At 34.9% G+C, this 14,739-nt stretch overlaps 1 protein-coding gene across 1 annotated transcript in view; it reads right to left on the bottom strand.

Moving 5' to 3' along the window:
* UPF2 (UPF2 regulator of nonsense mediated mRNA decay) overlaps positions 1–14,739 on the bottom strand; it is a 143,341-nt gene that overhangs the window by 23,488 nt on the left and 105,114 nt on the right. Inside the window, exons 16-19 of the mRNA XM_004379688.2 lie at positions 14,241–14,380; positions 9,984–10,085; positions 9,581–9,679; positions 5,779–5,946 (exon numbers count right to left, since the gene is read on the bottom strand). Of these exons, the coding sequence (XP_004379745.1) occupies positions 5,779–5,946; positions 9,581–9,679; positions 9,984–10,085; positions 14,241–14,380 (509 nt within the window). The remainder of the gene's footprint in view (positions 1–5,778; positions 5,947–9,580; positions 9,680–9,983; positions 10,086–14,240; positions 14,381–14,739) is intronic.

The raw sequence follows: 14,739 nt of genomic DNA, 5'->3' as shown, positions 1-14,739 counted from the left end.
ACTACCAAAAAAAAAAAAAAAAAAAAAAGGACTCAATCTGAAATTCAGCTGCCCTGGTAGACAGAAGCAAAAAACTGAGAGAAGCTAACAGTTCTACCCAAGATCACGGAACAAGACTTTATACAAGCAACTAAGATTTTTGGACTGTGATTTATAATCCTTACTTTCCTGTTCATCTTAATTATCCTTCACCAAGTTAGTATTCTCCCCTAGTAAATTATGTTGTATAGAAACCCCTGAAGTAGTTACTCTTTATTTAATATTTGCAACTTTTTACGTGGCACTGTTTTATCAGCTGGGATTTATAGATTGGTAATTTGCCACCTGTTACTTTCTGATTTACATCCACTCCCTTCTTTTCCACATATATACAGGTTATTAAAGTCCTTGAACTTCTATTCCCATTGGCATAGGTGATCATTATAGAATTATATTTGGATTGCCTTATCCCTGTATTGGGAAATTTCCCTCCACAGTATTAATTCTTTATGTCCCCACTAGATGTCACTACCCCTGCCTAACACTTACAACCTTTAAAGTTGCCTTATTCTATAAGTTACGATTCACAGATTAGTAATTTTTAACTAATTGTTTTCATGCTAAAATTACTAGCAGGATAAAAAGGAGGGAATGAAAGAAATAAGGAGAATAAAATTCAGATCTTCTTGCAATTTTTCAAAGTCCAATTTCGTAAGAAAGATAAATCAAAAAAAGTTGAGCTTGGCAAAACTTAGCTGAACCCTTTTTGATCTTTCTCATTTCTTATACAACCTTTGGAAATACTAGGACTTGTTCTATTAGTAGTTGGAGTACTTACTTTGTGTAAATATTTATGGTATAACTCACCTGTTATATTTTTATATTGATCCCTGTTGTTTTGTTTACCCCATATGATTATGCTGCAGCTAAAGACTAAATCCAAAATTAAATGCAGAAACCAAGACTATACCAGGAAATATCCCTTTGTTAAGCAATTACCCTGAAGAAGCCCGATTATATTCTAGTTGGTATAATAATTACTTTAAGACACTGAATAGAACTATTAAACATTACAATAACCCAAGTTCATGAAACTATTACCTGGTGGGAATTAAACTTTGAAAGGTTATCAACTTATAGTAATGTCACATAGAAACTCGGCTGGTAAATGCAAATTTATCTATACCTAGTTCCTCTGATTTTAAACAGGCCTTGTGTGCTCCCATAGTTACTTATTCCTTTGTGGAGGTTCACTACAGATGACCCCTACCTAAAAATTTTCCTTATACATACGCCACACCATGGTTAAATAGCTTGAGAATAAATGGTCAATGTACACTGAGAACCTTGGGAGTTCCTCTAGATATTTACATCCATAATAAAAGTCTACATTGGACCAGTGATTTAAAATTTAATTTCTTTAGCCCAGCTTAATCTAACACCAGCAATTGTATTGCTGTCTACCCCAGATGAGACTGATCCTTTTTGCGAGTACCCACTCTTTGGTTTAGCAATAAAATAAGTCTACTCACAACCTGTCAGCTACTAGTTCAGAGAGCTGACAATATTGCAGATGGAATGGAAGCACAACAATTCTTTAATTCACTGGTTAAAGTGGTACTTAATCAAACAGCTTTAGATTTACTAGCTCAGCAAAGAAGAGCTTGCAACACTACTAACACCTCCTATTGCTCTTGGATTAACACCACCAGAAAAGTTAAACAAGATATTACTAAGATTCATCCAAAAGCTGTTTGGTTACATTCTATACCCCCCATAACTCGACTGGAGCCCTGGTGGCCCAGGGATTAAGCGTTACAGCTGCTAACCAAAAAGGTCAGCAGTTCGAAACCACCAGCCCCTCCTTGGAAATCCCACTGGGGAGTTCTACTCTGTCCTATAGGGTCGCTATGAGTTGAAATCAACTTGACGGCAACAGGGTTGGTTTGGTTTGGTTTTTTATAATTTTACCATCCTTCTTTAATATCTTCAGTTGGCTACCTAATAGTGCAGGTTTGTGGTTACAGTCTCTGTTGCACATCAGTTGGTTATATTAATAACAATAATCCTTATTAATAGAATTATAAAATGTGTTATAAGATGCTCACCTACTATAGGAACTGGAAACTCTGTTTCATCTTATTCTCACAGGATTATGTATATCAACAATGCATTCATGAACTCAAACTAGAGAAGCTTCATGACTTAGATTAGTCATATGAAAGTAGGTCAGGCTGTTCCTCGAATATGGCCACACTCTATCCATTCCCCACATCAAGGTCAACTGAAGATGACTGCTCAGCAATAGGATGGTGAAGAAAACTGAAGCTGCCCCAGTGCCAGAAAAACCTTGCAGAAGATGAGTTACTCCTTTGTGGGCGACAAGAGACCAGCTCACCTGGAAGATGAGAACTCCCCTAGGGCAAGGTAAAAATATGTAGTAGTGTCCAGCCACTTACTATTGTGTAATATCTAGGGACTTAAATACCTACTGGTTCAAGTGGCCATTAGGACAATTTAAAGTCAAGCCCATGCAGAAGAGAGTATGCCCATAACTGTGATCAAAGATGTTCTTTACAATCCTTGCTCAAGAGAAGGGAATGATAAGGGATAAAATATAACAGAGGCATTTGATCTATTTGTAAAGTGACTAAGCTAACTCTTTAAGAACTCAGTGTAACCTTTCCCCCACACTCTACCTTTGTTGCCTAGGAACCAACCCCTATTACTGTTAAGGAAATAAGTTTCTTTGCAGCCAAGCTAAAGAATGTAAATATCTCATGGAAACTTATTTGTTCCTTGATGGAAACTCTTTGTTCCCAATCTCCTTCAGAGATTGATACTCTGAGCAAGGTAACTTTAACAGACTACTCCTGAAAATTTCTGTCATGTCACTATTTGTAACCAACAAAGAGCTCCCTCCCACCCAACCTTGGCCCCATGTCTTTCAATTACGTCTTTTGGCCAGTCAGTATATTCATTTAACTAATAATGTCGAAGATTATGCTTTACTTTGTCTTATCTTTGACTGACCTCAATCACTATAAGCCAATCAGAATACTGTGTTTTGCACTTCCTCCTCCAGCCCTATAGCCATGTGCTCCCAACCGTTCCCCCTTGGATTCATGTATTCTATTTGCTAGGATTCCATGTTTCCCCCATTGCAATGTTCTTTAGTGCTGCAGCTGTCTCTATTCCCTCAATAAAATTCTTTATTTTCAGTTTTAACCAGGCTTCGTGATTTTGCTCTACAACACTGAAAAGCAAAGCAAAAATTCTGGGTTTTGGGAATCCTGGTAATAGTGGTGAACTGTTTCAGGTGCTCCAAGAAGAGCAGTTTTGACAAAGATCTCAGTCCGACACCGAGTTTAGGGTCATACCAAAAACAGCCTTATTTTTCAGGGACTCTGAGTAGAGGATAGGGCAGTAGCGTAGTGCCAGAGCTCAATCTTGGCCTCAGGGTGAGACAGGGGTGAAGTTTCATGAAAAGACAACCCAGAGACTGGGAAAGAGAAAAGACTCAATGAATGGGAAAGGAATTATGAAGACAATGCTTAAAAAGATACAGCAATGCTCTGAACTTAAGTCAGTTAACTTTTAAATAACATGAGTCACGATAAAAGGATTGAATATTCCAGTCTTTCCACTCTCATATTCCATGATTCTAACTGGTATATAGTTGGTATCTCAAGATTCCTTTGTACCATAGCAAAACAGTTATATACTGTACATCTTTGATCCCTTGTATAAACAAGAAATTACCTGACAAAAGCAGAGATAAAAATTAATTTTAGGCATCATCTCTTTGAGATTGTGCTGGTAGGGAAGGGACAGAATATCCCTTCTACTGTAAGCGACATCTCATTAGAGAGGTCTTCCCTAAACACCCTCTCTAATACAGCAGTCTCCATCTCATTGCTGCCTCCCATCCCAGTCTCTTCCTATCCTTATACCTTGCTCTATTTTCCTTCATAGTGTTTTTCCCAACCTGACATTATGTATTTCTTTATTGTCTGACTCCCAACACTAGAATGAAAGCTTACAAGAGACGAAGGACTTTGGTTCACTGCTATATGTCAGCACATAGAATAGTACCCAGTATGTAACAGGTAAACAATAAATAATTGTTAAATGACTATTTGAATTAATGTGGGAACCAGGTACTGAACTTGCCTAAGCTGTGGTAGCTACTATATTTTATAGAATCTAATGCTCCATTAATTATAAGATGCACCATTATTTTACATATCACAAGATTCTATTAACTTTAAGAGGCAGCCTGATTTCACAAATGTTAACATATGAAAACATTTTTTACAGAATTGATGATGTATGACATACCCTAGGGTTATGTGTGAGAGCTGGGCTTTATTTTCTTCTGGGCACTTTTCACTATCTGCAAATATGTTTGTTTTCTGCTTGTGTATCTCTCTCACTAGAATGTAGGCTCCATGAAGGCAGGGACTTTATCTTGTTTATCACTGTAGCCTTAGCATGTAGAGCAAGGTGTAAGGTAGAAAGAGACTGGGATGGGAGGGGGCAATGAGACGGAGACTGCTGTTTTACAGAAGATGATTAGGGAAGACCTCTGTAATGAGGTGTCACCAACAGTGGAAGTGCTATTCTGTTCCTTCCCTACCAGTACAATGCAAAGAGATGATGCCTAAATTAATTTTTATCTCTGCTTTTGTCAGGTAATTTCTTGTTTATACAAGGGATCAAAGTTGTACAGTATATAACTATAAAATATTTGTTGAATGAATGTATGAATTCCTAAAGTAACAGTTTAGTAGTCGAGGAAATGATTTTTGCATGAACATTTATAAGATGAGGAAAAGAAGGGGGTAGGGGTATAAGGAGAATGGAGGAAAAGGATTAGGGTATTAAAAAAACAGTGATTTTCAAGAGACATCTTGGCCATTGAGCATTTTCTTGAGATTTATTTGACGTCATCCTCCCTTCCCTACCTTGAACTAACTTATCTAACTTTCCTACTGAAAGTCAATGTATTTATATATTCTTACACACACACAACTACGTCTACTGCAAACGGTTAAGTGCTCAACTACTAGATGAAATGTTGGTGGTTTGAACCCACTCAGAGATGCCTCGGGAGATAAGCCCGGCAAGCGTGAGTTAAGTAATCTTTCTTCATACTCATAAGCCTTGAAAATCGTATGGAGTAGTTTTACTCTGCACACATGGGATCGCCATGAGTCGGAATCAACTCCAGGGCAACTAACAATAACATATATATATATATATATATATATATATATATAAGTTTAAATTTTAAATGTCCTTTCCGTTAAAAAAATTCCACTTTGTGGATATCAGATATATATGTATATATACGGACAGCCCTGGTGCTGCAATGGCAAGCACTTGGCTGCTAATCAAAAGGCTGGCAGTTCAAACCCATCCAGAGGCTCCAAGGGAGAAAAGACCTGGCAATCTGCTCCCGTAATGATTACAGCCTAGAAAACCCTATGGGGCAGTTCTTCTCTGTCACAGTGGGTCATTATGAGTCGGAAAAAAACTCAATGGCACCTAACAACATCCATCTGTCCATCTGTCCGTCCATCCATCCATGCATCCATCCATCCATCCACCATCCACCCACCCATCCATCCATCCATCCATCAATAAATAAAATTATTTCTGAACTGAAATTGAACACTTTAAAAGTTTCTAATTCTTTTCCCCTTGTACACAAAAGATAATTTAGAACCTATAAAACAGTTACTACTTACACTTGATTACAAATCATTTGTGAATATCCAGCTGACAGTTTCTTACCTGCTGTTTATTGCCTTTTCTTGTTAACATGACAAATGGCATTGTGTCTGCGGACTCTGTCTCTCCTTCCCCACCACCAAGTGGTGGCCCTTTCCTCAGCTGGCTTTTGAGATGCAAAGGAATAGCAACATCAAGTTGGTGCACTTTAACAGATTCGCCACTTCGTTGCTTAAAGACAGAAATTTAAAACTATATAAACACTCCAAAATACATGTAAATATAAACTGCAAAGAATTCATTCAGTGTTATATTTCTTAAAACACAACAATCATTACAGCCTTTCTGAAACACGGATGAAACCATACAGTATTTCTCTCCTACTACCTAACACCTTTTCATATGGTTTGAAAGATCTATGTGATCTGGCTCCTGTTTATTGCTTGAGCCCCTCCCAAGTACACAATGCCTCAGGTTGTATTAAATCTCCCTCAGTTCCTCAAATGCACTGTCCTCTCTTAAGCGTCCAAGCCATCCAGAAGCTTTCCCCAGCCTGAGTTAAGTAATCTTTTTTCATACTAATAAGCACACTGCATGTTTTCCTTCAAAGCTATCATAATGTATCATAATTGCCTATTTACTGACAGAATTGCCTCACCAGACTGTAGAGCTCATCACTGTATTCCCTTTCTCCAGCGTTCTCTCTTCCTCAATCGTCCAATCACATGTTCATCATTTCCTTTTAACATCCACATTTCTAGGAACATTCTGTTGCTGGCACCATATATATTTTCTAAGACCATAGAGACTTTCTCTATAGCTCTCACTTCCTTCTGAGCCCTCACCAGAATTGGCTTTGACATCCATAATTCTACCAACAGTCTCTTCAAAGCAACCTAGGCTTTTACTACCAAAAACCAAACCCACTGCCATCGAGTCAATTCCAACTCACAGCGACCCTATAGGACAGAGAAGAACTGCCCCATAGGGTTTCCAAGGGGTGCCTCGTGGATTTGAACTGGCTACCTTTTGGTTAGCAGCCATAGCTCTTAACCACTACACCACCAGGGTTTCCGGCTTTTACTATTAGGCACCTTAAAACACACAGCAGGTGATCCATAAATATTTGAGAATGAATGGAATCTATTATGTTCAGATTAATTTTCTGGTTGATATTATCATAAAGTTAACATTTACACTTTACTTATCAACCAACTAATTAAACAAATCCTCATGAGGACTTACTGTTTTAGGCCTGGCGATATTAATACTAAAAAGACTTAGTCTCAACTTAGTCAAATAGCTCACAAACTTGTTAAGATATAGATATATATGTGTGTATGTGTTTGTAAGAGACTTGTAAAATCAAGCAAAATGATAATAAATTTGTTCAATTAGATTTGCCATTAATTCTAGTGTGGAAATAAAACAGAAATCTAGCTTTATTTTTATTTATCAACCATTTGTGGAAAAACCCATTTTCCCCCACTGATATGAAATGTCATCTTTATCATATATTGAATTTCCATGTTTTAGGTCTATTTTGGACTCTCCTCTGTTTCATTAATCTATCTATACTGTCCCAAACGATTACTGTACATTTATAATGTTTCAATATCTTGTAATATCTAGAGCATTACACCTCTCATTTTCCAGAAATTTCCTAGCTATTTTGCTTATTCTTACAGATGTTTTTAAGAATAATTTTGTTAAATTCACTCTGCATCCATCTCCCTGTTCATCTCTTCCCCTATCAAACAACAACAACAACAAAATTCTCCTGATGGGATACAATTAGGATTATACTAAATTTAAGGACCTGATTTAAGGAAATTTGTTTTTACTATACTGAGTCTTCCAATGACAACTTCACCACTATTTGGGTATCTGACATTTAAAAACTAGGACCTAATATAGGATTAAATTGTTCTCTACTACATTAAACACAACTCCTGCAAAAAGGTGAATTCAAACCTCTCTCCTCTGATCATATATTCCCATCCTTCTAGCTTACTTCTTCAAGAACTCCCAATAGAAAAAATTACTGTACCATATCAAAGATCTATCCTTTTGACTTCATTAGCATTTTTACCTTATTTCTTAATGTTGGGGTTCTTCGGGGCTTAATCTTGACCTGTTTCTCTTCTCTCTCCACACTCTACCTCTTCACGATTCATTTATTTCCAAGGCTTTAAATATGCTCTGACTACCATATTTATGTTTCCATTCCATAAGCATCTTCTGATCTCCAGACACCTCCTTTTTGATGACTCACAGGCTTCTCAACTTAACATGGCCAGAGCTGAATTCTTACTTGCTCTTCTTTTATTTCTTCTCACACAAATAGAGTGGCCCAAGGTACAAAACTGAGTGTCATCTTCTGACTCTCTTCCTCCACATTCCCATATTCAATCAAGCACCAAATAAATGCAGTTCATTCTACCTCCTAAATAGCTTTCAAATCCAGACTTTTCTGTGTGACCTGCCACTACCCTAGATCTGTCACCTAAATTACTATATTAGCCTCTTAACCACTTCCACATAGGAGTGTGTCACTCCTCTCCTTAAAAGCTTCCAAAAGTGTCCCATTACAAGTCTCCATTCTCATGCTGTACCCTTCTCCCACACACTAAGTTCTATTACTATTGACCTTCTTCTAGTTTTTCAAACATGACAAGTTCTTTTCTGCCTCAGGGCCTTTGCACACGTTGTTCCCACATTATCCCAATTTTTCACCTAGATGGATGCATCTTACTTTGTCTTGTCTAAAATTCATGATCTCAGAGATGCCTTCGCTGATTATCCTATTTAAATAAGGCTCTTGTTCTTATTCTCTACTAAGGCATTCTATTCTTTTAGTTCTTTAGCATTTATCACAATTTGAAATTAAGTATTTGGTTACTTGTTAAATATCTACCTTCCCCATAAAACTGTCTTCTCTAAGGACAGGAACCAGTTTAGCCTAGCTGATATACCTATAATGCTAATCTGTGCTGTACAATAGCTTTTGGCCTTATTAGCATCAAAGAAAGAAAAAAATCTGTATTTCTTCTCTAATGAATTACTCCATCAGCATGCAAACATTCTATAATACGTGGTATCTTAAAAAATAACTATTTTAACTTTTGACCTTCTCTAGCTACCTCTCCATTTCTCTTCCCTTTGTAGTAAAACTCTTCAAACAATATTTTATATCCAGTATCTTCACTTTCTCCCTCCCCATCTTCCACTGAACCATTCAAAAGGAGCTTTTATTCCACCATTCCAGCAAAACCACTCATGTAACCAAAAGGTTTAGCAAGAGATATACATATGACTGAAGTAAACAGTCTTAACGACTTTACCTCTAACTACAGAAAAATATAATTACTCTAAATTACTGTTACATTTTTAAAATTCTAGATGGAGTTCTTCATAAAATCCAGTTTATTAATGTTATAAAAACATTAAGAAACCACTATTCCTCTAAATATTTACATGCAAGTTACTAGAATAATAAATAAAACTTAAGCATTTACTAAATTTCCCCCAAATATTCATCTTCCACGAAGCTGGACTCATCAAAAAGGTATTAGAAATAAAGAAATATGACTCAAAGAAAAAAAGTCCACACTGACTCAACGATATAATTCTGTCTCAAGTCTAATGAATACTTACTGCATTTTCTCCCACTTTACTTCAATGAAATGTGCAAACTACGATGTGGGATACTATAAGTATTAGCAACTTCCAGCTGTGTAAAATAGGAACAAGTTGCTGCAGAGGCAGATGTGTGAAGAGTAGAGACTCTCATGTTAACCAGAGTTCAATGTGTTGCAATATTTTATATTGAGAAGATTCTTTGGAATAGAACAGTATTTAATACCTGAAGATTTTCTAGCATCATTTTATCCAGAGCTTGAATGAAGTCCTCATCTTCTACACAAGGTACATGCTTAAGTCCACCTCCTTTAATCATTACCTCCTTAATAAAACAAAACAAACAACAACAAAATCAAATCAGATTTTAATTGTAATGTTTCATATGGCAGAGCCTTCCTCTATATACAGCTTGTTCACCACAACTCAATGAAAAAGTAAAATACATAACATTATTAAACAGTAAAAGAATTCATTAATAAAGAAAAAGTATTTACTTAGGAAAACAAACTGAAATTGAATTTCGAGAATTTTCAATAATCAAAAGAAACAAAAATGCACTGGTTAGAAACCAAATATTATGAAAATGTTGGATAATTTTAAAAAGCGAAATTTTCAGTCATACGTACAGTATTCTCTTCATCAGTTTCATTCTCCTTATTGGAATCGGTAAGATAATCTGTATTCTCTTCCTCTTCTTCCTCTCCCTCATCATCATCATCAGAACCTTCCTGAAATTTTTTAACATTAGTGGAAGATTAAAACACTTTAAAAAGGGTTACTACAGTTTGCATGTCTTAAAAAGATTTTGAAACTTGTGTGTAATTGTTTATTATTTTCAAGTTTCATGTAGTTTGCTTAAAATGGTAAGGCAACGTCATCTGGCAACATTTACTAAATACCAGTAGCTGAAAAACCCATTTCACTATCTTCCACTGATCTAATACTTCAAAGATCCTTTGTAGAAACTCTTCCTTGAATTCCACAAAGAACCAGTTTCCTGAACCTTGAAACTGAGGCTCAGAAAAGTTAACTGACTTGCCCAAGGACATACAACTATTAAGCAGAAGAGCTAGCTATTTTGTTTCCCCAATACGTGGCTTTCAAGCACTACTTCTCTTTATCCTTTGCGGTCAATACCACTGCACCTTCTTTCTATCAGCTGAAATCCCTTTTCAAGCAGGAGACTGGGCAAACCCCACTCGATTTCTGAAGGGGTACAGGAAAGCACACAGTGCAACTCCATTTATTTATCCTCTTACCCCCCAAAAACCTTATTCACCCCTACATAGTCTCATAACGTTGAAAAAACACCACACTAAGCAAAGATGCCTCTCACTGCGCCAAGATTACTGAGAAATAATTCCTAAGAGAAAACAAATGACATCAAATTTGTTACAATATTTTAGTGTATGTTATACATTAATTTCAAAAACCTAATGCATTTATTACTCACTATGTATAACTGGGTAAACATTTTGAAGAATTTTAGAGTTTCTAAAATGCAAACATTTCAAGAAAGTACACAAATGCATAGATTTTTTTATTTTTAGATAATTCTATAATTCAAAATTAAATTTGTACTAGAGATGCTCCTAAATTTGCCCTTGAAAAATTTAATCATTTCTTAACACTTAAATACCTTCTGTTCAAAAAACTAAGTTAAACAACATTAACTTTTTCCCTCACCCTTTATTTTTTGTATTACTCAAGCAATATAAAATGCATTAATTTTTGAAACTGAAATGTAGAACAAGAATTTCATTGGTCCTAATCCTACTATACATTGGTATAATAATCTGTGGAATTACGAAGTAGCCAATAGACCACAAAATCTAAACTGGCCACGGAATGCAGGAGGGCAGCATAGCGTAAGTCAAACTGCCCAAAGTTCAAATACTGGCTCTGCCACTTATTACTAGGAAATCTTGGGCAAATTATTCAGCTCATCTGTGCCTTGTTTTCTCACAGGGTGGTATAAGAAATGGTAATACAAATACATTGCTTACAACCATGAATAATAAATGCTCAATAAATAACAATTATTGCTATTGAGGAGCCCTGGTGGTACAGTGGTTCAGTGCTTGGCTGCTAACCAAAAGGCTGGCAGTTTTAATCCACCAGCCGCTCCTTGGAAACCTTACTGGACAGTTCTACTCTGTCCTGTAAGGTCGCTATGAGTTGGAATTGACCCAACAACAGTGGGTTTTTTTTTTGGTATTGCTATTGAAATAATCAATCTTGTGCTTCTGTTGATAAATTAAATAACTGCTACTTTCATAAAGTTAGAGTTTCAGCAGAATATTTACTTAATAGTAAATAGTTATATTTAATTTACACAGCTGGTATTCAAGAGAAAATATTCTGGTTTTGAAATAGTTGGAGATCAAGATGAAAACAACAGTAGCATCTTTCTGAACAGCTGAATTTTTAGCTCTTTTCTTTCTCAGCTGAAGCTGATTGTTGTAGAATATCCTCCATTACTTTTATTACTTCATAATTAATGCATCGTCTCCCTTTAAAAAATTTTCTCCTCCCTATGTTTTAAGGGTAGTCATGGGAAAGGGTGGTTATGAGGTGGAGAAGTAAACTATTCCAACCTTATCTCCCTTAAAGTAAATCACATCTTCCATTTCTCCTCCCAGACATAGCCATATGAATCCTCCAACTGAACATTTTATTCGTTTCTTCTTAGCAAACACACATACATCTTGCACAATATTCACTTTGCAATTGGAAAAGTAAGCAATGGTTTAAAATGACAAATTTCAAAATCATAGAGTTCACATTTGAGAAGGAGAAAATGCATTTAGAGGGGAAAATATATCACAACTCTTCAAATAAGAAATTTATAAGAAAACTGGTCACTTTTTAACATCACATTTACTGAGGATGTTGGATTTACTAGAGCCTGTTTATCTAATTAGTGCAGTGAGCAAAATTCAAAGACAACCATAAGATTAGTCTGAAAACATAAAATGGAAATACTCTCAATTTCCCTTTGTTATTATAAAATACTTAATAAGTCAATTTAAATTGTATTACTGAATTTTTCTATGACCTCATTTTGAAAACAAAGCAATATAATGTCCATCTCATACTGAAACCAATTACAGAAACGTATTTCAGCTCTAAATTTTTATTAACTTTTTTATATTTACTTTGAGTTCAACAGTGAAAAAGAGAAAGTGTTGTTACCCATAAATACTTAGAAGTATATTTCCACTGCTGTAATTACTAGCCGAAGTATGAAAACCATACATTATTGTCTATATTGCCTTTTATACAATCATTCATTTTTAATTAACAGCAAAGCTATTTATCATTTAGTCATTAATTCAGTAATGGCTATAGACCTTGGGGGCTAAAGTAAACACAATCTTAGGGAATTTTATCTCTAATGGTAGAGAATTTTAAACACTTTAAAGCACTGGGTCCTTTTTCTTTCTTTAATTCCAAATGAATCTTTTTAAATATCCAGTTTACAAATCTTCCTATCAAATGTTTTAAACAATCAACAGTCCTTCAAATATTAAACCCACTCCTCCAAATATTTACATTCTATTTACTCAAAACTTAAGAATTTAACAAACAGAATTTCCCTCACACATTTAAACATTGATTACAAATTTAGACTTTTTTTCAACATTTAATTAATACTGCACTTTTAAATTCTCACATTCTCCTAAATGCTTTAAGCACCTAAGGGCAGAAAAATCATACACACCAAACCATAATGACTGTAAATTTAAACTATACTAAAAGCAGTGAAAAAATGCTAATTCCATGGTTTAATTTGTATTTTCACTAGTGTTCCATTGTTATTCTTTATTTATCCTACCCTTTAAAAATTTTTTTTTTTAATTTCAAACATGTACAGAGATAATAGTATAGTGAACCCCTTCTTACCTATCATACAATTGAGCTTTATCAGCTCATGGTCAGTTTTGTTTTCTTCTATACAACTAACCCATTCACCAATCTAACTCTGTATTATGAAGCAAATCCCAGACATCATATTATTTTAGATGGAACTTTTAAAATTGTTTCAAAGAAAAAAGGAAATAATTAAATTAGGTTGAATGATATGAAAATGACATTTTGATAGATCAAAAATGGTAGAATAGCAATCAATTTCCTATGATTTGACCTAATATAGAAAAAAAAACCAAAATTATTATGGTACATGATGAATTTCAAATTTCATACACTATTAGATCTGGGAAACACAAAGCAAAGTTCCTCAACATCTAGCCAGTAATTTTGCTTTTTGGACTGTAAAACCCACAGGTTAAAAGTCCATATTCAAAAATGAAATTAAGATATGCAGGAGATCAAAGATTTTTTTTCTTCAAAAATGCTTATTAAAAAAAATTCTATGCCATTATTTTCTTATTTAAAAAAAAAAACCCTTAATTAATCAAGGGATTTTATAAAAGAAATATACTATTAGTTATATTTACTGTAATAACACTAAGATGAGTATCTTTTATTTTTATATGTTAAAAAATCTTGGCTCAATTCTTTAGACGAAGATTAGACTGGACTATGGGACATAAAATGATACTCGTGAAGAGTGTGCTTCTTAGCTCAAGTAGGTACATGAGACTAAATGGGCAGCTCCTGTCTGGAGGTGAGATGAGAAGACAGAGTCAGGAGCTGGTTGAATGGACACGGGAAATCGGGGTGGAAAGGAGGAGTGTGCTGTCACAGTATAGGGAGAGCAACTAGGGTCACATAACAATGTATGTATACATTTTTGTATGAGAGACTAACTTGAATTGTAAACTTTCTCTTAAAGCATAATAAAGAAAAAAAAACCTGGCTCATATAATCAAAATACTCTTATACAAATGTACCTATTTGCTATAAATAAAAGTCATCACCTCTTCTTCTGGTTCATTCACTTCACTTTCATTTCCAGACTGTTCTTCTGTTTCAGCTCCTCCTTCCTCTTCTTCTTCATCCTCTTCAAGGTTTTCTCCTTCTGTCATAGAATCTTTTGAATCTTTGTCATTTACTAGCCCTTAAAATAAGGAGAAAATGGAAAATACATTTAAAAAGCTTATAAAGACTAGTTTTCAGCACTGCACCACTTCAGGTAAAAGCAGACATTAAGTAAGATGATTATATAGCCATTTTTTTAGGACAACAGAAAATAAGAATGGAATTTAAAACTATTTTGAGAAACATTTTAAAAACTAAATGTACAGACCTTCATTTCAACAAAGAAGCACTGATGCATTTCCTAGCCATTAGCAAATATATATATATATATATATATATATATATTGCTTACAACCATGAATAATAAATGCTCAATAAATAACAATTATTGCTATTGAGGAGCCCTGGTGGTACAGTGGTTCAGTGCTTGGCTGCTAA

The sequence above is a fragment of the Trichechus manatus genome, unplaced genomic scaffold, assembly GCF_000243295.1.
Source record: "Trichechus manatus latirostris isolate Lorelei unplaced genomic scaffold, TriManLat1.0 scaffold00067, whole genome shotgun sequence".
NCBI lineage: Eukaryota > Metazoa > Chordata > Mammalia > Sirenia > Trichechidae > Trichechus > Trichechus manatus.
This window is presented reverse-complemented; position numbering and strand designations above follow the sequence as displayed.